At 36.7% G+C, this 27,828-nt stretch overlaps 1 protein-coding gene across 1 annotated transcript; it reads right to left on the bottom strand.

Annotated features, from left to right (window-relative positions):
* Nucleotides 1-4,920: 4,920 nt before the first annotated feature.
* LOC127948362 (ATP-citrate synthase) lies at nt 4,921-27,436 on the bottom strand. Its single transcript, XM_052544792.1, has 28 exons — nt 27,257-27,436; nt 20,598-20,776; nt 18,801-18,923; nt 17,943-18,005; nt 17,287-17,477; nt 14,833-14,912; nt 14,016-14,146; nt 13,183-13,301; nt 12,444-12,580; nt 12,228-12,289; nt 11,997-12,114; nt 11,773-11,927; nt 11,449-11,542; nt 10,951-11,092; nt 10,636-10,804; nt 10,425-10,529; nt 9,153-9,349; nt 8,978-9,059; nt 8,728-8,838; nt 8,501-8,628; nt 8,330-8,423; nt 8,096-8,250; nt 7,824-7,974; nt 7,593-7,736; nt 7,355-7,468; nt 6,586-6,668; nt 6,053-6,129; nt 4,921-5,948 (listed from the first exon to the last, which is right to left on the bottom strand). Exons 2-28 carry the CDS (start codon nt 20,754-20,756, stop codon nt 5,854-5,856), a joined length of 3,279 nt encoding a protein of 1,092 aa, XP_052400752.1. The 5' UTR covers nt 20,757-20,776; nt 27,257-27,436; the 3' UTR covers nt 4,921-5,853.
* Between the last annotated feature and the right edge of the window lie 392 nt (nt 27,437-27,828).

Raw genomic sequence — 27,828 nt, 5'->3', positions numbered from 1 at the left:
AGTTAGTGTAAATAGCTTCAGCCAACAAGGCAGGCTATTTGCACTAAGTGTAAATAGACACTCCAAAAACCTAAAGGGTTAGTTCACCCAAAAATTCTGTCATTAATTACTTACCCTCATGTCTTTCCAATTCCATAAGACCTTTGTTCATCTTTGGAACGCAAATTAAGATATTTCTGACGAAATCCAAGAACTTTTAATGCCCAGAATGCACACGCATGCGTCATGGTACTCTTGTGGACACCAGTGTTGGGAACGTTACTTTAAAAAAGTAATTAGTTATAGTTACTCACTACTTGTTCCAAAAAGTAACTGAGTTGGTAACTGAATTAATCTATAATAAAAGTAACTCGTTACCAGGGAAAGTAACTATTTCCGTTACTAAAAAAAAAAAAAAAAAAAAAGTTGCTACATGTCAGAGAATTTTTACTTTTTTTTTTTTTTTTGCAGTTTTCACAAGTCAGTTGAAATGAGTAGAACAGACAGGTATATAACTTTTGATATTTATTGCCCGTCAACAGACAGCAAGAGTTTTATCCTGCACTTCAAGTATTATCTTTGTAAGAAAAGTGTTTTTGGCCACTAGCTTTGTAGATGTGTGTCACACATTATATGTACACATTACATGCACGTTCTTGCCTTTGACCACAATGAATTTGAAGTAGTGCTTGAAAATGCCAACTTTTCATCGGATTGCTCGCCATCTCTGCTGTGAATCTCTGTGTAGCTGTTGCGTGTGTGTGTTTGGCGCCGCTGGCGCAGCCGCGTGTGCCGGCATGTGTGTAAAAACACTGGCTTTGATTGGCTACCATGAAACACATGACTCTGCCTTAGCCAATCATAATCGCTTATCTCGTCATTAACCCACCTGCTCACTCGCTGTGTGAGCCAGGGGTCCGTTCGGATTGCATAGTTTATTAAATCAATGCATAGTAACGCACCGCATTTAACGTTCAGTAACGTTAACGGCGTTGTAACGACAGGAAAAGTAATTAGTTAGATTACCCCGTTACTGAAAAAATAACGTCATTACCTAACGCCGTTCTTTTAAACGCCGTTATTCCAAACACTGGTGGACACGTGTCGAGGACTGGAAGAGAAGAAATTGTTGAATAAAGTTGTCATTTTTTTTTCTTTGCGCACAAAAAGTATTCTCGTAGCTTCATAAAATTACAGTTGGACCACTGATGTCACATGGACTATTAAATGAATTTCTTACTACATTTCTGGGCCTTGAATATTTCAGTTCCCTTGCTGTCTATGCAGGGTCAGAAAGCTCAGATTTCATCCAAAATATCTTAATTTGTGTTCTGAAGACGAACAAAGGACTTAAAGGTATGGAATGACAGAATTTTCATTTTTGGGTGAACCATCCCTTTAAAATCCCAAAGAGGTTTAACACATGAAGCACAGTTGGTTTCTTTCATAGGTTTCTTTTATAGCTGTTTTTCTTACCATACCCTGACCCATAATCTGGTGTTCTTTTTAAAATGTTGCAACCAATAGGATGCAATGTTTTCTGATCATACTAAATCCACAGGATATGACGTAATAGCTACGTTATAAAACACTTCCTGTTTTTTTTTTTTCTTTTTACATTCAGGTTATGTAACTTGCCTGTATTTCTTCAAAATCACAATATGCCAAACTCTTTAGTCTTGCAAATAATCTGAAACACACTGTGCTTCATACATTTCAATGAGAGCAAATATTTTACACGTTTTATCTGCATTATATGAATGAGCCTCACAGTATCACATTCGAAATGCTTGAAGTCTTGAAGGTGTTCGAAGAAACTCATGATTTCAGCATCCCTAACATAAACCACAAGCTGCCAGCAGAGACACACCCATTTCTGTCTAAACAGCCAATTGCTTCCTTTTTCTGTAACGTTGGCCAATCACAAATTAGCTGAGACCACCTCCTTAAGAAACCAGCAGTGAGAATATTTTCTTTAAAGAGATTTTCTTACACACACCCTGACAGAAAATGTCTCCAACAAGATCCAGATTGACAGTTTTTGTTCTGTCAAATGTCACACTGAAACACAATGCATTTCCAACTATAGCCTAGCTCATGTTATTTTCTCTGCAAACTCCTTAATTACAAGTTAAATCAATCTACATCTCTAATTCATTTTTCCGAATTTTATTTAAGTCATGGAAGAGATTCCATTCCAAAAATGTATAATACTGCCACACAGAATGCAAAACAGATACTGTATAGCCTGTTATTTTGATATTTGATTCATATCATGTGGCATCTCAGGATTCTGTCTGGCACAGATTACAGAGTAATTCAGTTATGATATCTGATCATGTAGCTTGTGACTGGTTCAGCGTGGCCATTGTTCTATTTACCTAGTTCTGTCAGATTGTGTAAAGTTAACATTATTACTCGAAACCAGAGCTTTACACTTTCTGAAGAATAAGTAAGGTTCTTTCCTGTGCAACCTCACAACAATGATGCCACATTGTGTTATAAATGGTTGTTAGCATGTTGCTGTTGATAGTGTATTAGGGTGGTTGTTTTCAGCTACAAGTCAAAAATTTTGGATATTCTGTGTATCTTGATATGGTTTGGGTTACTCCGAGTCCTTCTTTCACCCTTAATCTGTTAGAAAACTAATGTCACACCTGTCCTAAACAAGCTAAATGATTTGAGTCATCATTCCTGTCCATAGCCAAAATTTGCAAGGTCTCAACCCTGTAAACCCTGATAAATGATATAGTAAGCAAAATCAGTTTATCTGATTTAATACATATTTAGACAATATACTAAAACTAATTCATTAAAGATTGCATTTTTTTTGTTTGTTTTTTTTTAGAAAAACATTATCAGTTTATGATATTTATATAACCAAATGAAATTCTGATAGCTTGTAATGTAAATAAGATCTTCATAATAATATAGTAGACTCATTACAGTCTTCATCTTAAAATATTACAAAAAATTTAAGTTTAACTTTACTTTATTAAAACCATTAAAGGTTACACAACAAAAAGAAATGTGTATCGGAACCTGAGGTTTTTTAATTACACTAAAAGTTTTGATCATGATAATTTAGAGGCCTTATTTAGTTAATATGGAGGTCATACACATATATTCTGTGTGTATGCTTTCAATTTATTTTCAAGATAACTTAATCAGTACTTGTGCACGAACAGAATTTTGAAGCCTATAAATCTGTCATTTTAATGCTTACCTTTAATGTGGCATAAGTAAAACACTTAAACACAGATTTCAGACATAAAGTAGTGACCTGCTTTATGGATTTCCAACGACGTCATATTTTTACATACACATGAAATAATGTTTGTAGGCACAGTGCCTCAGCATCCTCTCACACACAGCTCGGTTAGCAAGCTAGGTGTCTTTATACAAACCCCAGGGTTCATTATCTCTATCTGTGGCCAACATCTGATCTTCTTTTGAGCTTGTCCTGGGGTAGACTCGGGGAGCTCATCACACTCATAGCCTTAGATAGTGTTCCCTGATCTTGTGACACAAGGACAGATGCACTGACGGCACGTCTCACTCTCTCCTGACCTTGCATAATACAGCACACAACCCAGTTTACTAGCATTGGATTTCACAATCAGGGATTTGGGGATTTTGAAACACAAATTTAAGATTTTTTTTAAAGAACTTTTTTAAGACCTGCACAAATAAAATTAATAAAATATAAGCAGGGAAGGGCAGTATTTATAGTAACAGTAAAATGTAAGATGATTGTAAAAAGCATTATTTACAGTTTAGATATAAGTCTTCAAAAAAAAAAAAAAAAAGTTTAATGATCATGACCTTTACATCTCACCCTTTATACCATTTATATGAAGAACAATTTTTTTTCAGACTGGGGACGTTCGAGATCCAGCTGGTTAGATTATTTTAGAAATGAAAGGGATTTCTATGTTTTATTATACAATATATAATAATTATAATTTTTTTTTTCAAAAGCTTGTGTTAAGCAAATTTTAATGGTGAAAACACTTCATAACCGAAATAAGCAGGCCTGGCCAGTCATGGACTCATCATGGTCCAGGATCCCATGGTCCTCTAGTCGCTAAACTGTGAATCTGGATCTTAAAACAAATAATATTGTGGCATTATAAGCCCCAAAATTTACAAAATTACATGTATGGCATTTAATGCACATTTTATCAATTTAATAATTTACATATTAGACTATCCTACATTAGTCAAAACCTGCTTTCCCACTTTTGAAACATCCTTTTCTAAAGTGGGACGACAAAGATTGTATCAAATAGAAAATATTCTTAACACATTTTAACATTTTTTGTGCAAAATTTGATGTGTAAGTTCCTCACAAATATAATTTGATAATTTAGAACATTGTTTTATTTATAACGGATTTATATCCTTAACAGTTAATGTAGTCTAAATCGTATGTCAATGTCATTTCAGTGAACTTTACAAGAGGTACTTCCTGTTTGTTGATTTTCTTAGCCACATTTCTGACAAAATTTCCAGAAAGTAGAGTGATTTCAAATCTTGACACCCCTGCTTGAATTCAACACCAATCACATTCACTTTCACGTTCACTAATGTTGTAAAAGAAGAGACATTACATTACCACATTAGGTAATTATATGGAAAAGGGTGTCCGAAAGGGGCTATAGACTCATTTTCATTGTCAAAAATTAAATATGACAATACCATGACAAAGGTCTATGAACTAAAGGTATTTCAATCAACACTCAAGGGGGTCTGGAAAAAAATTTATATCCTCATTTGTCCAAAGCTTGAGCTTCAGCATTTGTGCATTAGGACACTGCCATCTAGGGAACATTTCTTCAATAACCATAAGCTTTTCAACAATACCAAATCATCATCAGTGTTGTTCATAGAGCAATTCATCTAAAACAACAGAAAATAAAATAAAAACTACAACACATACCCAGTGAATCTGCTTTAAAACAGAATTCAGTTTAATGGTCATCACAGCTGAGCATGGATTGAAAAAAAATTTTTTTTTAATGTTTTAATGTTTAATGTTATTTTTAACCAGATCATTGAAGTAAATATCTGACACTGAATCTGGCACAGATGGACTGTAAACATTGTGAACTTTGTGGCATGCAGAACATTTACAAATAACACTGGTGGCCAAAATACTTGTTTGATCTGTATAATATATATATATATATATATATATTTATTAGTTCATAAAAATAGCAACTTTCTTTTTTTCCTGCAAATTAGTTGGTTTGACATTTAAGACGACTTATAAAGACATGCATGAAGCTACTGCATACTGTTATGCGCAGTGGATAATTGCACTGGGTTAATTATGGATCTCACTTTTGACAAGATACTACTCAAAATAACATTGAAAAAGCACAGCCTAGCTATCAGGACAGATAAGTCTGACATTTACATTCTTTAAGTGCTCTTTCACAAGTTCAGTGTGCGGTCACCACCACTACAAATAAATGACACTGAGAAGTTTACATCAACCAGGCATTTTAGTTTCTTATCTAATTTCCCTTTTGTATGCACACTGACATGACAAGCAGGTCTTCGTGTTTTAGATATACTGTACATGAGATGCTTACTACAGAAAAATGGAATGTGTTCGAATGTTTTCACAGTTTTAAAATGACGTTGCACAATCAATACTAGGAATTTAGGTTATTCACAGGTTACAATTACAGTTTACAGAAGAAAAGATTTACACCCTCACTCTTACACAAGATCACAAACACTAGAGAGAAGAAGATTGTAACGCAAACACTCACATTTGGAGGAGTGCATGTACACATTTACACATACATAAAAACTTATTTTACTTCCATAGTGCACAGGTTTAGTGAGATCTGGAATCTGTCATTACATGGTCATGTGTTCTGGAAGTACATAAGAAATATCATCCCAAGGATGGCGGTACAAACCCTGCTTCAAGCGCTTCTGGTCCAGATAATGACCTGCATAAAAAAAGATAAGGTCTTTTAAATAACATTATTTCATAACAGACACGTCAGAGATAGATCTCTCTCATGCGCACACACACACACGCACACACACACACCTATGAACCCCATGCTGCGTCCCAACACAAAGATTCCATTCAGTGCTCCAATCTCCACAAACTCATCGGCCTCATCACTGTAAAAGAGAAAAATAAAGTGTGTGAGATCATTGTTATTTTTACTACCATTTATGTGAACACTCTACTTTGCCAGTGTTTTAAAGTTATTGTTAATGATTGAAATTAATTTTCGTTAACTGAAAATAAAGTAAAATATAAATATTAGAAAGAAAGAAATAAAAAACCTTAGAAATTTTCTCTTAGCTAAATGAAATAATTTTAGGTTGAATTACTATATTTTCTAAAACTGAAATTAAACAAAGAAACAAACAACAACAAAAAAAAAAATATATATATAAAAATCCCTTAAAAAAAAAAAGTGCATAACAGAATTAAAAATTAAATTAAAAGAATAATATAAAATATAAAAAATGAATGCCAAGCCAATAAAAGACTACGATATATAACAATGTAAAATGATACATTTAATTAAAATAAATAAGTAGAAATAATACACATTTTTTTTCCCTCACCGAGTAAAGCCACCACAGTTTCTCAGCAGATCCACAAATGCCACTCCAATGAAACCATCAACATTCAGGATAAGGTTTGGTTTCTGATAAAGAGAGAGATTTTATGAGATTAAATTAGGATGATCTAAATGTTTTCATTGACATCAGAATCAGAATCAGAAAGAGCTTTATTGCCAAGTATGTTTGCGCATACAAGGAATTTGTTTTAGTGACATAAGCTTCCAGTACACAGAGACACCAACACACAGACAAAAAAAAAAAAAAAAAAAGCGAAATAAATAAGTGTATAAACAATTGTGCTATAAATGATAATGGGATAGGATTGAAAAAGATGCAGGGATGTACTAGGATGGAGGGGTAACAAATAAATATAAGGATGTTGCAATTTTGTTTGCATAAGCATAAGTGGGGAACATTTAACTGTTCATGAGGTAGATTGCCTGGGGGAAGAAACTGTTTTTGTGCCTTGCTGTTCTGGTATTTGCAGACATTTATTCATAGCTGATGCTTTGAGCATACATGTATGTTTCTCTGGATGTTCAATGCTTTTCTTATTTTCCTTTTAAAGCTGCAGTCAGATTTACGGTTGCATGGTGAAACTTTCATGGAGGAAATGAAATAATTTCAACAGGAATCAATGTGGTCAGCAATTTTAATGAGAGGGAGAAAGATTTTACAGTGCATTTCTCACTGGGTTCAGTTACAATATTACTTCCGTGGACAACGCTAATACCAGCCGTAAATCCAAGACACATGCAAGTGTTTGTACCTTTGAGGTGGTGATCTTCTCCACCTCCAGAGCATAGTCCAGCAGCTGAGCGGCAGGGAAGTGCTGCTTCACAAAGTCTTTGAGGATCTGGACCCGCATGTCAGGATTATTGATCTGATAAAAATAAATAAATAAATCATTCAGTAAAGCCAGTAAAACAAAACTGTGAGAAACGGTGTGAAATTACAATATTACACATTTTTGAACACTTTGGATTTTCATGTGTTGGTGTACTCACCGATTTCACCCGGTGTCCGATGCCCATAATGAGTTTGCCATCTTTCTTCATTTTATTGACAAACTCCATAGGCAGCATGCCACTGTCGAACGCCTTGCTGAACTGCTTCGCAGCTGCATCCAGGGCACCTCCGAAACGGTCCCCCTATAAACACAAACAGAGCCAGTGATGAAACAAGATGCATTTCTGATGCCAAGTAGACCGTAAGTGAGAAAGGGTTTCATTTCGTACAATGGTGAGGAGTCCTGAGGTCAGGCTGGAGATCAGGTCTTTTCCAGCCCGCGCACACACTATGGTGTTATGAGCTCCAGAGACAGCAGGGCCGTGATCCGCCGTCACCATCAGACACATCTCGATGAACTGACAGGCATAGCGTGGCAGCCTGCAGCAACACACAGATTAGCTGAAAGGCCCAATCTCATTCTTAATAACAACATCATTTATGAGATTTTATAATAAAAATACTACTAGAATATTACTACTAAACAGACAGTGACACATACCTCCTCTGGAACCAGAGCAGGCCGAGGGTGCCGCCCAGCCCCATCTCAGACTTAAAGACCTCAGTAATGGGCATGCCTGCATAAATGAGCTCCTGTCCTCTCTCATCACAGATACTGGTCATGAAGGACGCCGGTTTACGGATCAGTCCCAGCTCCTACAAAGAGAGAACAGAAGAGATGCTGCTTAACCACCAGACAAGACTCTTCTACAAAACGCATGTTGTTCATACTCACTCGAGCCCAAGAGTAATCCATCGGCACCGTGGGAGGAGGAAGCTCTTTAGCAGGCACAATCACACCCTGGGCTACTAGATTATCATACACAGATCTATAGGACACACAAACATGTGGTTAATGAAGGCTAGGTAAAGAAGTTCAATTTGGAAGTCCACAAAGACGACATACTTGATGACGTCTCCCAGCTCGTCGAAGCTCTTGGGCACAAAGGCTCCTGCTTCTTCCAGAGCTTTGTTCTTAGCAAGTGCAGTCTCAGACGCCTGGTTAGCACAAGCTCCGGCGTGGCCAAACTGGACCTGAACACAAAGCAGGATACAATCAGTTTATTCAGCCATTAAGATTTGAAGCAGGTTAAACTCACAGTTGCTTAAACAGGTCTTTTGGACACATTGTACCTCAGATGAGAACAGGGTGGCGCAGGTTCCTATGCACCAGCAGACCACAGGTTTGGTGATCCTGCCCTCTTTAATGCCCTTGCAAATCTTGTACTCGTCATTTCCTCCAATCTATAAGCAAAGAGAAGACCTCTGAATGTATTGTGAATTTTATAGATTTCTATATAATTAATTTATAGTGACAGTAAACTTATTTTTAAAGACGAGGAAGAAAGGGCTGTAAGGAGCTGGACAAATGTTTTTCTCTAACCTCTCCGAGCACAACAATCATTTTGACTCCGGGTGTGTCCTGATACCTCAACACGTGATCCATAAAGACAGAGCCTGGATACCTGCAGGAAACACATACCCCACAGGTTTAACCTCACACGCAAACCGTTACACTGATCCAATGAATCAAACCATTTACAGTATTGAGCACACACCTGTCTCCTCCGATGGCAACTCCTTCATAAACTCCGTCTGTAGTGCGTGAGATGATGTTATTGAGCTCGTTGGACATCCCACCAGAGCGGGAGACATAGGCCACACTGCCCGGCCTGTACAGCTTAGACGCCAGGATGTTATCCAGCATCCCACCCGTATTACCGATCTTAAAACAGCCTGGTTTAATACCGCCAACCTACAACACACACACACTTGTGGTTTACAGGGACTCTCCATAGGCGTAATTGTTTTAATACTGGACAAACTGTATTTGCTAGCACCCTACACCAACCCTACACCTAAACCTACCCGTTACAGAAAACTACTGGCAATTTTTTTATTTCATAAAACACCGTTTTGTTTGTTCGTTTAAGACTTATTTTACAGGGACACAGGAAGTGTCCTCATAAATCATGTTTACGTTGTAGTACCCATGTCATTATTCACTTAATAATAATAACAACAACAACAACAACAACATTAATATTATATCAAATTACATGATTAGAATGTATAACATTTCTTATATATAATCTTAAATATAAAGTACAATAATAATAAACATAACTTTAATTCCATTGAATAATTAATAAAAAATATTGTATATTTCCTAAAATATATATAGTTAATAAATTAGTATTTTAATAAATTATTAATTAATTAATAGTCAAATTATATCATATAAAAGTGATCATTATTATTGCTATTAAAAATAGTGATTTCCAATTCTAATGTCATAAATGATGAATTATACATAAAATCTATTTTTTGTTATATTTAAATGGTATTAATAGTAATAATAATTAACAACAATTTGTATGTGCACTGTAGAATTAAATGTTTTTTATTCTCCAATGTATATAACAATATAACATTTAGTTATTTAAATGAAAAAATGTACTCATAGTTATAAAATAGAACTAATTTATTATTAATGTTTTATTATCAATATTTGTAATATAAAGGTTATATTTATGTAATATAATAAAATGTTTACTTACTTTAATAATAACAACAATTACCACTACAACTACTACAGTACTACTACCATAAATATTAATAATACAATAAAAATGTATAAATGTAATGTAAAATTAATAAACTCTTACTTCGAATACATTTTATTATCATTGTTAATGTCGACGTTATTAAACTTACAAACTTCCAACATTTTTTGGCCTGTAGAGGGCACACACACCTACAGTTATTCCAATCAATTTGTCCCAGAGTATAGACACAGCTACACACAGAAAGGCAGTTTGGAGTCATACCGTTGCAGGACCAATGATAGTGACTCCCTTCTCCTCTGCCATTTTGATGATCTTGCGAGTCAAAGCCTCTGGAATCCCCTCAGCTATGATCGCTATAGTGCGGATCTACATACAACAAACCACACAGATAAGTCAGATGACACTGGTTTGTAAACAAACATTTAAGCAATAGTAGATGAACATATAGTTTGATCTGATGCTGATCTCAGACCTGTGGGTACTGCATGGTCTCAATGGTGCTGTCGTAGGCAGAGCGCAGGGAGGCAAAACTGATCAGCACATCTACTTCTGGATGTTTCTTCATCGCATCAGCCATGTTCTTATAGACCGGCAGCAGGATCTCCTTATGACCCCAATAAAACTTCTGCTTATGGTCTCCACTGCTTAAAATAGAAATAATGTGTTTTAAGATCAAATATGCATACAGTATGTGTGATATAAGGACATTCAATCTGGGACTCCTAAACATCACTCTATAATGAAAACTGTCTCCTATTATGGTTTTAAATGGAAGCATATGACTCACGTGAAGGGGTAAACCATGGCTGCTACTGACGGCTCTTGACGAGAGCACACATAATCGAAGTCCAGCATGCCCTGCACTGCACGCGTCTGCATCCCCCACACTATAGACTTGGTGTGGTCACTGAACAGAGTGGTGCTTTTGGCTAGAGAGATAAATACAGGAGGACAATGAGAAACAACAGGTGGCCCTTGAGCAAGACACTGAACCCCCAACTGCTCCTCCCTCTAAGTCATGGTACTGCCAGCCTGAGACTCGAACCCACAACCTTAGGATTAGGAGTCAAACTCTCTAACCACTAGGCCACGGCTTCCCATTAGAAGTGAGACTCAGAGACTCACAGTCCTCTTATATTTTATGTATATGTATTTGCATTGCTTTGATCCTACCCTTCTCTCATGCCTTTATTGTTTGCTTATGTACAATGCCAGAAATCCCAACAAACATTCAGTTACTGTGAATATTGTCTGCTTGTGGGACTGTGATCCCATTTGCACAAACCTGGAGGAAGTCCAGCACGGGTCTTTTGAGCTGATGAGTTTTCTGCTCCAGTTTTGACCTCAGAGAAAGAGGCAGACCTGGACGAGGCTGGAGTCTGGGAGCAGGAGAGAGAGCAGTAGAAAGAAATTGTCAAACTATATCGGTGACACTCATAGTTCAGTACAAGCAGCACTCGTGATCTCTAAAAGCAGTGGGAAAAGACTCAACAATAGATCATCTAATGGCATGCTTCAAGCTATGAGAGGTTTTTAATGCAAACACACATAAAGAAAGACACACACACACACACACACACACACGAGATCAAGTCACACAATCACTCACTGTGGTACCACTGCTAGTGTTGAGAAGGAAGTTAGCAGTGTGGGCGGCAACACGAGGCTGTGTGGCGATTGGCCGATGACCTAGTGCCATTCCAACTATAGCAGTCATGTGGGTTTCAGTCCCAAAAACATGAATGGGGATACCAGTGGTCTTTCCTGCACACACAAACACACATGAGATCAAGTCTTAAAGATTTGACTTTATGTACACATGCACAAACTCACCAACTTCTCCCATCACTCTTAAACCTTCCTGGTAGTTCGGGCCGCCACGACGGACAAATATAGTGACCTCATGCTCTTTCAGAGGGACCTGGTAATCTCTGATAGCCCTGACGATACCCTGATACACAAAGCAGCCAAACAAACACATGATGTTACAATATTCATATGTGCGCTGATGAAGATAGATGACACAAATACACATGCACAGCATGAGGGACTCTATGATCAAACCTTGAATGTTGCAGCTACATTGGTGAAGTTGGCAATGCTGCCTCCAATAATCAGGACTTTACCTACACAAGAAAGAATGATACATTAGATACCGGACATACAATATTTATATACTGTAAAGGTGGGATTCTCAAGTTCGGGGCACCGTCTGCCTACTTTAAGTTCTCAAATCAAACTTCTAAAGAAAGTTGGACTTTAAGATCTTAGTTGACGTACCATTTGGGTGTTTCTCACGGGTCATGAGGGAGAGGATGGTCTTGGCGTAGTCGTATGTTTGTTGCTCACTCGGAGCACCCGAATACTCTCCGTAATTGGCCAGCTCATCGACTCCACCCAGATCACAGATTGTGTCACTAAAAGTGAGGAGAAATGCAATACGTTGAACTGTTGGCTTTCATGTCAAGAACATTTATGACAGAAATCACAACATTAGGAAACACAGGAAACAGAACAAGTCAGTATTAACCAGTAACTGAAAAATCCGTTTAATTTGTTTGTTAGTTTATGAGCATTAAAGAGAAATACATTTGGTTTCTTGATCTTCTGCTCTACTCTCAGAAGACAGCACATACACATCCTAATTAATCTCACAACGCTTTCCCTCGCTCCATCTCCTCTCTCCATCCAGAGAAGCACAGGTGCAGCAGTGAAAGATAAACCTCTAGATAACCGTTATCATGTCATTTAGCTCTCAGAGTCTGGCTCATACAGATATCAGCTTCATCTCTCATTCTATGTTCAGCTCATTACACCAGCATCTTCCTTCAAACGGCCTCTTACTGCAAGTTTCATAATCCAAGCTACGGTTAAGGATTTCCCTCATTAGGATTTCATTTAGAAATGAAAATTCAGTCATTGACTCACCCTCATGCCATTACAAATCTGTAGCAGTTAACACTAAGAGTTAACATTCATTCATCATGTACGAACTAGATAACTCCTGAGCAACAGGTACCTGTAGACGACAGAAGCTCCGCCCCCTGCCACCATCGTCCAGATCCGTCCGCGAGGGTTCAGGAGAGTCAGCTTGAGGCTGGCGCCGCTCTTAGCATCTAGATCCGCTATGTATGCCTCCTACAGGAATGTCATGAAAAGGTTTCACATGGTAAATTAAAAACAAATTACAAAAAGTGTATCTACTAGTAAAATGCTATAAGAGAAGCAGATGATAAAAAGCAGCAGAAACTCATTCGTTTCTGGTGTGCAGACACAGTAAACAGAAATGGCTTGTGGACTGTGTGTTGGTCAAATATTTAATGAAGCCAACACTCTTCTCTGCCTAACCCATATGGATCAACAACCAATTACAGTGACACATCTGACAGATATGTAAAAGAGTATACCAAAAGTTATTTATTAATACACCAACACCAATTTTATTCCAGCTAAACCGGTCTTTTGTAACAGCTTTTGTATCTGTGTGTGTGTGTGTGTGTGTGTGTGTGTGTGTGAAATCAAATAAACCTGCCCTCTGTCAGATAAACATTGCCTCAACACATACTGCAAAAAATGACAATTCACCCTCTCTTTCTCCAAGACTGATCACTGTGATAGTGTTGGTGTGTGGTGAATGAATGATTTATGAAAGACTGCCTCCAATTAATTATTAAATCATATTCTTTAGAAGAAGTGAAAGTAAGCAAACGCAGCAGAATCAGATAAGTACAAGCAGTTTCCTTCCCGTTCCTAGTTGGGCTTACAGATAAACTCGTACAAATTAATACTTGAATGGCAACGGTCACTGAAAATGAACTGCATTAATCAACAAAATACACGTCTACATGTTACCTCAGGATAGGCCTCTCTGCCGAAGGGAGGGGGAAACTCCACATCACCCCACTTGGCTTTACACAAGTAATCGGCTGTGGCATCGATTTTAGCAGCCATGTCCAGCACATACGCTCCATCCTTAGTGACCACTGACAGAGAAAGACAGCGTTTGTTAATCCCAGTTTTATTTTTTATTTTTACAGACTGATGTGACTGATTTTGATTATTATTGGCATGTGTGTGATTTTATTGTTTAAAAAAAAAGTGAAATGCTATGAGAAACTCATGTAGACAGAGTGTATTTCCTAACAGACTTTTCACTTTCACTGCTTGTTCAAATATGCAAAAATGTTAAAACCTTGGCTTATTATAGACAAAAACATGAAGAGGAACATCAAAGGAAGTTTGAAACTCCGTTCACAACACAGGAACAGATGCCATAGGGCCCTCAGTGGTTATTAATTAGTGCCCTATGAAACATTCCCAGTCACCATCAAACAGCATCCATGTTAATTAATTAACCTTAATTTGATCAAATTAAATCTTTCCTCAAAAAATTCTATGATGTTTTTTTCACACCAAGTTGGATCGGAGTTTAGTCTTCAGTAATGAAGGAAAGTAAGCAAATCAATAGTGTGAATATAAGATTTGTTCTTAGTCATCCAAATGTAACGAGCTAGTAGAACTTTTACTGTCTTTCTTTGGTCTCCATAGAGTGAATCAACAGTGCCCAGACTTTGGGAAGAACTGAATCAGAAGTCCAGCTTGGTGCACAATAAACATCATCCAGAAGAGACTGTCAGCTGAGGTGGGATGGGTGGCTTTTGTGTCTTACCAAGAGGGTTGATCTCCAAGTATGTAAAGTACAAGTCTTCATACATGTTAAACAACCCCACCAGGAAACTAGTCAACATCCTGCAGAAATAAAAAAAATTCCCTTAACAGAATAGTTACATTAAATATTTTGAATGTGGTAAAATGGACACAAAAGTAGTTTAGTTTAGTTCCACCTCATCTTTGAAGTCACACAAAGTAAATGTGGATTTGTCCTTGACAATTTAATTACTGGAAAGTCAAAGCAAAACAGACTTGTTAGATACTCTAAAATGAAGTTTAGATTTATTTGAGATATACTAGTGTTTAAAGGATAGTGGTTTAATACAGTTATACATTAAATATAATAAAAAATATAATATACAAAACGGTAATATATTACTAAATGTATTAAATAAAAGGTTATATTTTAATTTGTAACAATTTATTGCTGTGATGCAAAACTGAATTTTCAGCATAATCACTCCAGTGTTCAGTGTTTCTTCAGAAACATTATAGCATGCTGATTTGCCACAAGTGCGAATTAAATATTGAAGCCATAAACCAAAATGATCAAAACGTGCATGGACCAACTGTCTTGTCCATGTTCTCTCACTTGAATCCTCTCGAATCTTTAGTCTCTTGACCTTCTGCAAGCCCCGCCTTGTTAAGGCAGTGATTGACATGGCGCAAGGGGGCGGAGACGTGATCAGCTCGGAATGCATTTTCAATGTGCACATAGAATTTTGCTACATTCATTGCGGGACATTGAATGAAAATGCAATCGTAAGTGTCTTGACTGTGAGTGTTAATGCAATTAAGAAAAAAAACATTTGAATGATAATTTTGCCACAGTTTTTGCTTGAACGTGTTATACATATCTAATCATTTCTGTAATACATTTTAATTTTAATTTTGCAACTTATAAAGCATTAAAATTTGCAGTGATTTTACATATTAAAACTAGTGTGTGAAATGGCAAATTAAAATAATGTAATTACATTTTCATTTTCATTTTGCACCAAATGTTGCACAAATGTATTGGAAAATGTAAATGTAAATACAGAAATGCATTGTCATTTTACATATTACATTCCAAATTGAATATTGCTACCCGTAAGCTTCCATAAAAAACACTGTATGCAACCTCATCCATGCAAAACAAAAGTATTCATAAAAAAATAAAAAAAAAATCTGTAAGCAGTACTTCCAAAAAAAATATGAAATAAAAATACTGATTAAGAACATACTTTTTGCAATGCTGACTGCACTGACGCTTCTGTAATATTGTTTACAAAATAAACTGGAAACAGACAGACTATGAAGAGTAATGACACTGGATTCACTGATGTGAGCCGGAACAGCTGGTGTTTGAGGTAGTGAGGGAAAACAGAGCAAGATGTGAAGGAGGAGAAAGTGAGAGTCACCTACGTCATAAAAAATATTAATAATCATGGTCCATAGTCCAGAGAACACAAATTATACCAGATAAATGACAGGGAGACTGAATCACTGGAGGAACAATGAGGAATTTGGAACTTGTGGGATGACAGTAAATAAGTTTAATAAAAAAAAAATGACAAAAAGGAGATTTGAGGGTGGAAAAAACTGTTTACGCCACAGTATTTGAGAAGGAGTTGCATTGTTGTATTTCAAGCTGTAATTTTCCTAAAAACATTGTGTGTGTGTGTGTTTGACTGATGAGAGAGAGAGAGAGAGAGAGAGAGAGAGAGAGGGAGGAAGAAAAAAAAAAAGAAAAAAGATGGATGAATAATAGAGATGTTGATACTAGCCAACGCAGCCAAACCCGTCTCCCCGTCAATCTCAATGTCAGCCAAGATGGCGCGGCCAGCCAGAACGAGATGTCAGTGTATGTGTGCCGTCAAAAAGATGGACAGTTTATAGACGTGAGGGGTGTGAGGAGAGGGGGAAGGGGAAAGATTTCATTTGTGTAATGGATCAGTGACCTCAACTAGTGCCAGCAGAGCTGAGAGCACCGCGCTTGCTTGTTTGCCCTCCGCTCCGCTCCATCAGTCTCTCTTTTTTTGATCACTGTTATTGATATAGCATGACCAAGAACTGCCTGAAGCATCTTACGTACAGGGGTGCAGAAGTGACCCCCAAGGGGGATTTGAGGCAATTAAATTACGCTTATATTTCCCCTAAATTGGTTTTATATGGCAAAGGAGGGTGAATCAGCATAAAAAGGATGTTTCTATACAGAATTTAAATCTTGATTTTCATGCACAACTGACAGAAAATAAATAACATAATAATTGTGGACTTGCATAACAATAAGGTACAAACAAAAAGGATAAATAATCTTTACATAAAAACTATAGACAAATAGAATTATAGTCTATAAATTTCAATCCCAATACAATTTGGAGAGAAAATCTATGCATTTCTGCTGGATGGATTTAAATCCTTATAGAAAATGTAATACTTCTTTATTTGATGTGATTGTCTGACTCACTCCTTCTTATCTGCAGGAGCGTGTGTGAGGAGCTGACTCTTGACTGTGTCCGCACTGATCTTCTCATCCACTCCCAGCAGGAGTTTGAGGGCTTTAGAGTCCACGTCTCCTACATCCACACCCCCCTCGTGATGGAAGAGCATGTAATCTCCTTCTCGTGTAGCGTAGATACACACATAAAACTCCTCCTCCTGAGGGAAAGTCACAGTTCAACAATGTTACACTCAAGCCATGTCTCGGATAGTAATCCATTAACATACAATAATAAAAATAGCAACAAAATTGTTAATAATAATACTATTAATAATAATAGCTGCAGAATTATAGTATTATTAACAACAATTCTGCATCTTTCACATTTTTTATATAAAATATATATATTTTAAGTCATTTATTTGAATTATTCAATAATAATACAAATAATAATAATTCAAATAAATCAATGACAAGAGTAAGATAAATGTTAGATACATGATTATTTAATTGTGGCTTATAATAATAATAATAATAATAATAATAATAATAATAATAATAATAATAATTTTGCAGCTTTTATTATTATTATTAGACAATCAAATTAGCAATTTCACTCATATACACAGTTATGGTGATGATGATGATGATGTTGTTTATTGTTATTATTATTCTGGGCTCACCTGCTTGTGGGCTACGAAGGGTTCAATCAGGAAGTTTTTGAGGATGCCTTTAGCCTTCCCCACCTGAGAGACAGAGAGATGGTCATTTTAAAAGCTTGTATGTAAGACTTTCCATAAAGGGTTAAATGTCAGAAATTTGACCATTAGACCATTAGTCTAAAAGCTTCATGAAAAACACACAATGAGAAGAGAATTATGTAAGAGGCAGAAGAAAAGGAGGCCAGAGATGGGAAGGAGGAGGTAGAGAGAGGAGAGCAAGTGTTCATACAGTCTGAAGGCTTGTGTTGAGCACCAGTGACTGGACCTCAGTGTTCAGGGACTCGGAGAAAAACGAAAGATTTGACAAGCAGAGCCACAGGCCAAACACACACACACATACACGCACACCAATCTCATTTGTGCTGCAGTCAAAACAGTGGGCCAAAAGGGCAGTTGATATAAATCAGCTAGAAAGAAAGAGGAAGGCGAGGTGACATTTCAGAGAGAGAGAGAAATTAATAAAGAGATGACAAGGTGGAAAAACAATGAAATGCTCCCTTGAAAGCGGGAGAGTCCACAGGAGCTATGACAAGTCTAGCAAAGACAGAGAGAGACCTTGCAGAAATAACTAACAAAAAATGTGTGCACTGTGCAGCATAAGACAGCAAAACACATAAGAAGAAAACAATGTCTGTCTTTCTCTCAGCAATATGTTTTCGGCCCTTAGGCTGAATACAGGACATGACACATAATATGCTGAGTTACTGAAACTGCACTCATGCAGAACAGAAAATGCACACACAGCAAATGCAATTTACACTTTAATATGCCAATGAAACTAAAGAAAGGTTAAGAGGTGGTTTGGGTCTCGGTCCTCACCGTTGTCTCCTTCATATGGCGGCTCTGGAGCCATTTCTTCACACCCTCCAGATCCAGGTTCACACCCACCAGACCCAGCTTTCCTCTGCGCTTGATCAGCTGATCCGGCTTGACAACCAACCGCTGGACAGAAGCATGATAATCAATCACATATCAATTATTATTCATGAGGTTAAGCATTGTATCCACCTTATGTCACCAGAATCATTACGGATAAGTGCATTACGTTTCCGCTCTCTGGTGTTTCTAGTCAACTTAATGTATTTCCCAAACTGATAATATAATGTTAAATCTATGAAAATAGCTTAATAAAGTACATGGTGGCTTTGTTTCATACACTATAAAATATAGAGTGTCTCAATGACCGTCTCTTTGCAGTCAAAGTAACATTCTGCAGTAACCCGTCATAGTTTAATGAACGGGATGATGAAGTGACACGAGGCAAGCTGCATTGAATACACGTGCACACATAACCTAGATACAGTGCCCGATCGGGGCAATGTTCACAAGATTTTGTCCTCAAAATGATAAGAGCACACATTACTTTATTATTTTCTACATGGTATTTTAAATTAAGCACTGCAAGCCATGCTGGTTTTCTCTCGTCAGGATTTGACGTAGAATGCAAAACATAAACTGCTGACACGGACCGATTAACTGGTGTGCAAAAAGTATATTCACACAGTTAAAATGAACCGGAATCCTCTTGCAGGTTTAATTAAAGCCCATCGTGTGTTAAATAAAACTGGACTTCCTTTTTGAAACCCAAACAAAAGGCAGGAGGGTGTTCAAAAGAAATTTCATGATTTCTTAATTAAGCCGGTCTCTATATAACGGTCTCAGTCACTAACTAAAGAAAGGGAGGGGACGGAGAGACATGAGTCATATCTAATATCATCATACCCTCTGGCTCCTCCATAAAGGTGATTAAGAGTGCTTTTTCAGCAGAAACGGTCCCTTTCTGTCACTTGAGAAACTCTGCTACACTCACTTTAGCTCCCTTAATTGATGTGCTAGTCAAGCAGCATACTAATGACCACCATCCTCTGCACCCAACATCCTCAATGTGTCACTATACGATTTCTTTTACTTATCCTTCATGCGGAGTATTCAGCAGAATTTCCTTTTATAAATCTAATTGGTTTTAACTGCTGGTAACAGCATTCAATGGATGATTTGAGAATCATTTAGAAAAAAAATTCTGTTAATAATGACAAATCATTTTAAACCTATGCATACACATACAGTACATAGTGTTAATGTAATGAAAAAAAAAATGAAAAAAGTACTTTTCTTACTGATTTTAGAAACTACAATATAAATATTTAATAAAATGTAACTAAAATATAATTTAATTCATAATATAATTTACATAAATGTAATATATATTTTAATTAACATAACTGAATGAATAACAATGAAAAATGATTTTTTTTTTTTTATTAATTACATTATATGCTGATAAAATCCACATTACTAACCTGCATAAAGACAAAATCAAATAAATAAAATCAGACATAAAATTATTGTGGCAAACAAGCAAATCAATGACTAGAGATCAAAACCAAGTGTTACCAATTACCAGCCAAGAGTACAAAATGATCCAGTTTGTAAATGTGTCGGAGTTGAACACAGAGAACAGGCTCTCTAATTCCACTTGCTAATTTTTTTTTAATTATTGGCCTGTGTATAAATGCCTCATGGGCACAAGTCATCTTTGATCGTTGGCATCACTTGGCATTTGCAGTTTTACAGATGTTTTGACCCCAGATCCATTTTTCCCGACAGCTGTCTTACCTCCGTCAGAAGCCAGGGGTGATCCTGAACCAGTCGCTTCCAGTCTGTTTCTGCCGTCACGTTAGCATAGCGAAAGCGGTTCTGTACAGCGGCTGAAGTGCAAATGTGTTTGTAAAGAAATTCCTTCCCGGTCTGCTCAGAGATGGCTTTGGCTGACATGATGCTAGATAACTAAAGCACTGCAGAGAAAAACACACGGTAACTCAAAACCATCCGTCACTTGAGATCAATAAATGAACAGCACTTTTTAAAAATGCTATGCATATTACTATGCATATTAATAATCAGAAATTGAGTTTGATATATTTACATCAGGAAATGAACAAAATATATTCATGGAGCATGATCTTTTAATATCAAAATGATTTTTGGCATAAAAGAAAAATCGATAATTTTGACCCATACAATGTTTTTTGGCTATAGCTACAAATATCCGACTTAAGACTGGTTTTGTGGTCCAGGGTCACATACATATTCACATATACATATACATATACGTTACACACACACACACACACACACACACACACACACACACACACACCGAATACTTTCTGCTAGATTTGCGACACACTTTGTTACCTATAGTTCAAAAGGACACACATAGGATAGATTTACAAGCCACTGACATTTGCACAAGAAAAAAAAAAGAAGTATAAAAAGGTATACATTTGTACATGTGTATTTAATATACAACATTAACTGGGAAACAGACCAAGAAGTTAAAAGCTACACATTTTAACAAAATGCTGCTGATAAAGACACACATGTATTTTCCTCTCACTATTATCACATTTCTTTTTGTTTATCTGCTGATCTCTCGGTCTCTACCGGTCCCTGAATCAGGAAAGGCAGCTAAAAATGGGCTTGATGCTCACCTTAATTCGATTAGCCCTGGACTTCGTGCTGTGCATGAGAGCAAAATTTAACTGCAGTCTCATTGGCACGTGATAGAAAGACACTCAGCCACAAATCATGAACAGCACAAAAACCCCATCCAGACATACAGTACTGTCTGAGGTACAGACACTGTCTGTATAACCAATTAAACTAAACCTAGTACACCTATTTGAGCTAGATGTTATTTTTATTCTCTCCATCAACAATGTAAACTCTCATACACGAGTGCATTTGTGACTGGCAGGCTGAGGTCTCGTTCAGATGACATCACGCCGCCTGTCTGAACCCTGTCAGGACGTCCAGGAGAACGAGAGTGCCGGGCTGTCAGTGGGGTCAACATAACCCGTCTTTGTTTCAAAAAGACAAGATAAACCAGTTGGGAGAGACTGACAAAACCCAACTCAATCTCAAATCAAGTATTTAATACCATGGTGTGCATCGGCTGAAACAACAATTCAAAAATGAATACACTACCATTCAAAAGATAGTTTTTTTCGTTGGTGAAAGAAATTACTACTTTTATTTAGCAAGAACACATTAAATGAATAATGATTTCTATTTCAAATAAATGTTGTTCCTTTGAACTTCCTATACATCAAAGAATCATTAAAAAAGCATCATGGTTTCCACAAAAATATTAAGCTGCACAACAATATTCAACATTGATGATAATAAAAATTGTTTCTTAAAGCAACTCCGCATATGAGAATGATTTCTGACCATGGGTTCATCCCACTGACTCCAAACTTTAGAACAGTAGTGTAAAAAACGGACTTTCTAAAAATATATTTACACATCAGCAACATTACAATAAAAACGATATCAATTCTTGCAATCTGATATTTGCTTGAAAACACTAAAAATGTTTCCAGGTTTATGTTTTATCTATAAAAAAAAAACATTAAATGTTTAAATCATAGCCTTGTACTAACATACAAAAAAAAGAAACTTTATTTATGGATAAGCTTGTCTGCAAGCACAAATTTTACGAAGTAATGATAATGTCATTTTATCTTCTTTATGCATCTTGAGAATAGTCTCACTTTTTTCACCACTCCCCTTTCTGCAATGAGAATTAATGTAGCGAGGAGAACATAATGTTCAGTTACTGTAGAAGACAGTCCAGTCCTTGACCCAGCAATTTACAAAAGAAGAGAGAGGACGGCTCCACCCCCAACACCATCCCTGCACATCACCCACCCAAATCACTAGAGTACTGTAAATGTACGTACAGACTGAAAAGAAAAAGCATTCAAATATTTCTGTAGTCAGTATTGTTCTGATAAAAAGCCAATAATAATAATAGATTTGACATCAAGCATCACTGCAAACATCGGTCAAAGTGGACACGCAGAGACCAGTGATGTAAAACAAGTCAAGCACAATACAATAGCACGGAAACCAAGAAAACATGTGAAATCAACCACAGACTACATGCAAAAATTTTTTTATCATGGTGCAGATTTTAAAAGAAGATAATCAAAAGGAGCACAGAGGTTTTTTAATTCACACCCTAAAACGGGTCTTTAAAATGAATTTATACACTGTAAAAAATAAATTTTCAAAGCGAAAAAAAAAAAAAAAGATTATCGGAGTATGCCTTGCAAGAAACTACTATTTCAGCCTTTCGACTTCAAAATATCATGTATAATTCAATGTGTTACTTGCCAATTCTTTGTAATTATTTGTGAAGTTGAAATCAAAAGTGGGCGGAGCGGGCTATCACCATCTTGGCAGCGCGTCACCGCGCATCACTCTGGGGTGATCAAAAATGGGCAAAAAGGCGGGAGCTGGTTGCTGAAACCATACCCACCTAGCATGACGGCGGTGACAGTAGCAGCAATCCACCTGTCACTCTAGTGACCACGCCCTTAATTATGCAGAACTTTAAGGCTTAATATAATTTAAAATGATTAGTTGTAAAAAAAAATTCAACCCCCACACAGTTGTCATGAAGGGTAAAAATAGCTATACAGACCAAACTCATTTTTTTGTACCAGGCTGTAAACATGTTTTTTTTCTGCTGTAAAGTTGAGCATTTTAACATGGGGAGTCCATGGGATTGACTTCCTTTTGCAGCCAGCCTCAAGCGGCAAGTCGATGAATTACAGTTTTAGTCACTTCCTTATTGGCCTTACAAGAGAGAGCGGGTGGTTGCTGCTCGCTTCTTACTCAACTTCTAAGTAAAAACTGCTTCTCACTAAAGGTTTTCAATGTACCAGCGTTTTCTGTTATTTGAGGTCTACATTCACATCTCTTATGAAATATCACACTGTGACCACTGCATGCAAAAAAATAAAAATACCATACAGAGATATTGCTTCACCTCTAAAACTGCAGTAACTATCTATTAGAAAATATAAATCAAACCAAGAAGTTACAGTAGGATTCTAACAGCTTACACTGGCTGGCAAACACACCATATTTACTTATTACGGTTTTGGGCTAGTAACAATAACTGCAGCAACTACTGACAGAGCTAAAGTTTATCATGATACATTTTTGTAAGATGGATGAGCAAGAGAAAAGATTCAGTAGATAGTCTCAGCTACAGCGACTGTGTCATTTACTTTCCTATATTACCGCTGTAGAGTGTTTTAGTAGTATTGATCCTACTGCATGCAGAACGACCAGTGACCTGAAATGACCCGGTAATTGCATCAGATGGTAATGGCGTACTTACTTTTCTGCAAGTGCTGGCCAGTTGCATGCACACACGCTCATACTGCACTGCACAGCTGGTTAAGAGCTTGTGCATCACAGTAGTAGTGATGCAGCGGGTTTATAACTGTGTTTCTCTCACTCACAAAACAGCAGCAGTATCATTCATCACACTGGAAGGATGCGGGGAGGATTTCGCAGTCACAGATACTGATCTTATTACACTCCACACTAACCCAGCCCATATTATCTGATTCAAACACGTGTATAAGACCTATTACATTTGAATAACACTAAAGACAAAATTGCAGTGTTTAAGACAGAAATAAGATTTTATAACAACTATCTTCACTGATTTCCATTTATCTAAAGCAGGGGTCTCAAGTACCTTAGCTCTTGGCCTGGTTGGAGGTAGCTCGCCAAGACATTCGACATATATGCTTTGAGGTTGTCTAAATTATTCTGTTTCATATTTTAATTATCATTTCAATTATAGACATGTGTCGGTATTCTGTAATGCGATATATCACGGTAATTAATATGCAAGATATTGTTATCATGGGAACCTCTAAATACCTTGAATAATTATACATTACAAATTATTCAGAATGCATTTTAGGAATACCATTCCCATCAGCTGGTCAAAATGCACAACACTGCTGTATGCTACTTGAAAGATGCATGTTCGCTCTGATGTAAACAAGCATGCATGAGAAGCACATGAGGGAACATGTGAGAGACGTGCTGAATGAAAGCACGTTCACTCTCTGCCTGCAGATGGTACCAAACTGCAGAAACCAACAAAACAGCCTTTACTCTGGAAACCCCATAAATAAAGCAGCTGAGCTACTTTCTAAAACGTATTTAAATAGCCATTCAAATTTGTGGATTTGCAATGGTGTTCAGCCAAATACTTTAAATATTTAGACTTAATAGGCTTATTTTAAAAGGATTCTTTTCAAACTTTTTTTTTTCCATTTTAATCTGGACCACAACATGCCCAGGAGTTTTGATTCTTTATTGTTAATCAATCCATAATTTACATTAGGGCTTCATTAGTTAACATTAGTTAATAAATTAGTTAACAAACTGCCAATGAAAAATTATTCTGAACATTCATTAATCTTGCATTTAAAGTTGCAACTGTGTTATTTAACGAGATAACATGAACTAAGACTTTTATATGTATTTTTTTTAACAAAGATTAATAACTTCTGTAACAAATGTAGCTATTGCTCATCGTGAATGTTAATGGTTAACTAATGAGGTCTTATTGAAAAGTGATAGCTATTGGTCTTTCTAGTTCTTTTGCACATTAATCTGTGGAAAACTTAACTTTATATATTTTTCTGTATTGCTTTATTGTATTTAAATGTTAAGTTATTTTTTGTTATAAAAAGGTTATTTAGCCTGTTATACTGTATTATGACCACTTTTTGAAACAACATTTCAATACCGTGATGATACCGTATACCGTGATAAAAGCATGAGCAATGAATCGCAACAGGAAAAAATTGTGGTAAATATTAAATACTGCTTAGCGTTAAGCAAAGCTAGTAGGAATCTCATACAGAGTAGGTTACGTTTTGTGTGAAAACATGACTGAAGGCAGACTGCTGAGAGAAATTATATGAAGGAATGTATGATTGAATGAACTGTATGAATGCATAAGGCAGAACCGACTGTCTTCAGGAAAGCTTTGATGGCATTTACTTTTCATCTTCCCTCTGTGCAATGTGCAATAAAGCAAGTGCAGCGCTGCTTTGTTAACAGATGCTACCAGGGAAATGGCTCTATTTCTGCTGTTGCATTAGCGCCACCTGGAGCCAGTTGCATAAACTTAGTCACCATGTTGAGATGGTGTCTTAAGAAGTAGTTTGACCAACTAATAGTTAGCCAAGGGGTAAGAAGTCTTACTTTTTGGATTAAAGTTAGACCAAGTCACCAAGCTATGGTTTTATGTAAGCATTTAAAAAAATAGTAATGACCAGTCTAAAGTATGTAATGACCAAAAAAAAAAAAAAAACTTGAGATGACTCATTTTAAGACTAGGTTAAGCCTTTTATGCTACCAGCCCTCTGCTCTCTGACAATAAATATAGATTTTTCTTCAGCTTATCTGCCTATTTTGTCCAAACTAATGCAAAAACTGGACCAAATCTTTGTAGTAAATATTAACCGGATGATGGAAAATAGGTCACCTTGTTATCTGAAGTGTTGAGATTTTTAATGAACATTAGCTTATTTAGAACTGTTTATGATGGAGATAAAATACAATTTATCATTCTGACTCATCCTTTTCGTTAAATATTTTAAATGTGAGTTAACGAGAGGATTACTTGCTAGTTATTAATATATTAGATATTCATTACTAGCAAGTAATTCACTCGTTAACTAATCACGAAATACAAATTCCAATTCTTTAGCTAATAGTCATTCATTATACCAATATGAAACAGATACTAGTGTTTAAAGCACGATTAGTCACAATTGCAACATGCACTGGTGACTAACTGAACAGGTATCAGTCTCTGATGGAATTAGTATCAGTGTGCAAGTTCCATATCTAATTTATAACAACTGAAACCAAAACTTATTCTAGTCACTATTACATGCTTAATAATTAAAAGAAAATTAGACAAAAAATTAAATACTACTAAATTAAGAGGTTTGCCATTCATGACTCGTCTCAATAATTAAAGGAAATTAGCAGAATTTAATTCATTTTTCTTGACGCTTCTTTTGCGTTTTGTTTTGTTTTTGAAGAACATAAAACGCATCTTTGATTTCCGCCTACGTGAAAGGTGTTAACGAAGCCGTTAATTCATTTAAACCACAGGCACAGAGCAGATGAACCTGTCCCCGTACGGGTCTGTGATGTAGGACTGGTTTATTTTCATAACCAAAATAACATGCATGTAGACAAGTCACGCTGATCTATCGTGTTTTGGCCAGAAAAAGCTGTGTCACTGTACGTTTTATATTTTCTGTTTTGTTATATTATTTTTTTCGCTGAATGTAACGTTACTTGCAAATAAGAGACATCTTTCAGCATCCTCTGTTTGTATTACTAGTACTCTGAGGTTTTAAAACACTTACCGGTGTATGCACTTCTAACGCTTGTGGCAGGTTTTCTCCTTTCAGGGAGCTCCTGGTGTACGGAGTCTGTCTGGGAGTGTTGACAGACGGGATATGGTTGCAGGAGACACTTTTTCTTCGAGACAGCGTGACTATTCGCTCCCTCCCTCACTGTGCTTTCAGCTTTTCCTGTTTTCTCTACGCCGACATCTGACGATGGCCTTGGCTGATTTCTTCGGTCTCTGATTGGCTCTCGCCATCCGCTGTGATTCGAGGCCACGCCCACTCGAACAGTGAACGATTCATCGGACAAGCGATTGATTGGTTAATTTCGGGCCGGACGGCCAATCAGGCTGCACCATTGGGCGTTTAGCAAGGCGCCTCGAACCACATTAAGGGCGGAAATTGACACGAATGTGCAATGTGTACCGACTTGTGAAAGTGTCGATTTCTAAAAATGGTCACAATTGTTTATATTTTGGCAGACAAGCAAACAATCATTGCTAGCCATACTGCACGCAATCTGGTCACATATGCAGGTCATATTGCAATATTTAGAGTATTTAGTTCATAATAACTTTAATCACTTATAA

This window comes from Carassius gibelio, chromosome A3 (genome assembly GCF_023724105.1).
Source record: "Carassius gibelio isolate Cgi1373 ecotype wild population from Czech Republic chromosome A3, carGib1.2-hapl.c, whole genome shotgun sequence".
Taxonomy (NCBI): domain Eukaryota; kingdom Metazoa; phylum Chordata; class Actinopteri; order Cypriniformes; family Cyprinidae; genus Carassius; species Carassius gibelio.
Note: the sequence above shows the minus strand (reverse complement) of the source record. Positions and strands in the feature narration are given on the sequence as shown.

Coding starts and splice junctions, on each gene's coding strand:
- LOC127948362 (XM_052544792.1), bottom strand. CDS start 20,756: ATGTCAGCCAAAGCCATCTCTGAGCAGACCGGGAAGGAATTTCTTTAC. Junction 8,424..8,500: donor GAGCTGGGAGACGTCATCAA/GTATGTCGTCTT, acceptor TGTGTCCTATAG/ATCTGTGTATGATAATCTAG. Junction 8,251..8,329: donor TGGATTACTCTTGGGCTCGA/GTGAGTATGAAC, acceptor CTCTCTTTGTAG/GAGCTGGGACTGATCCGTAA.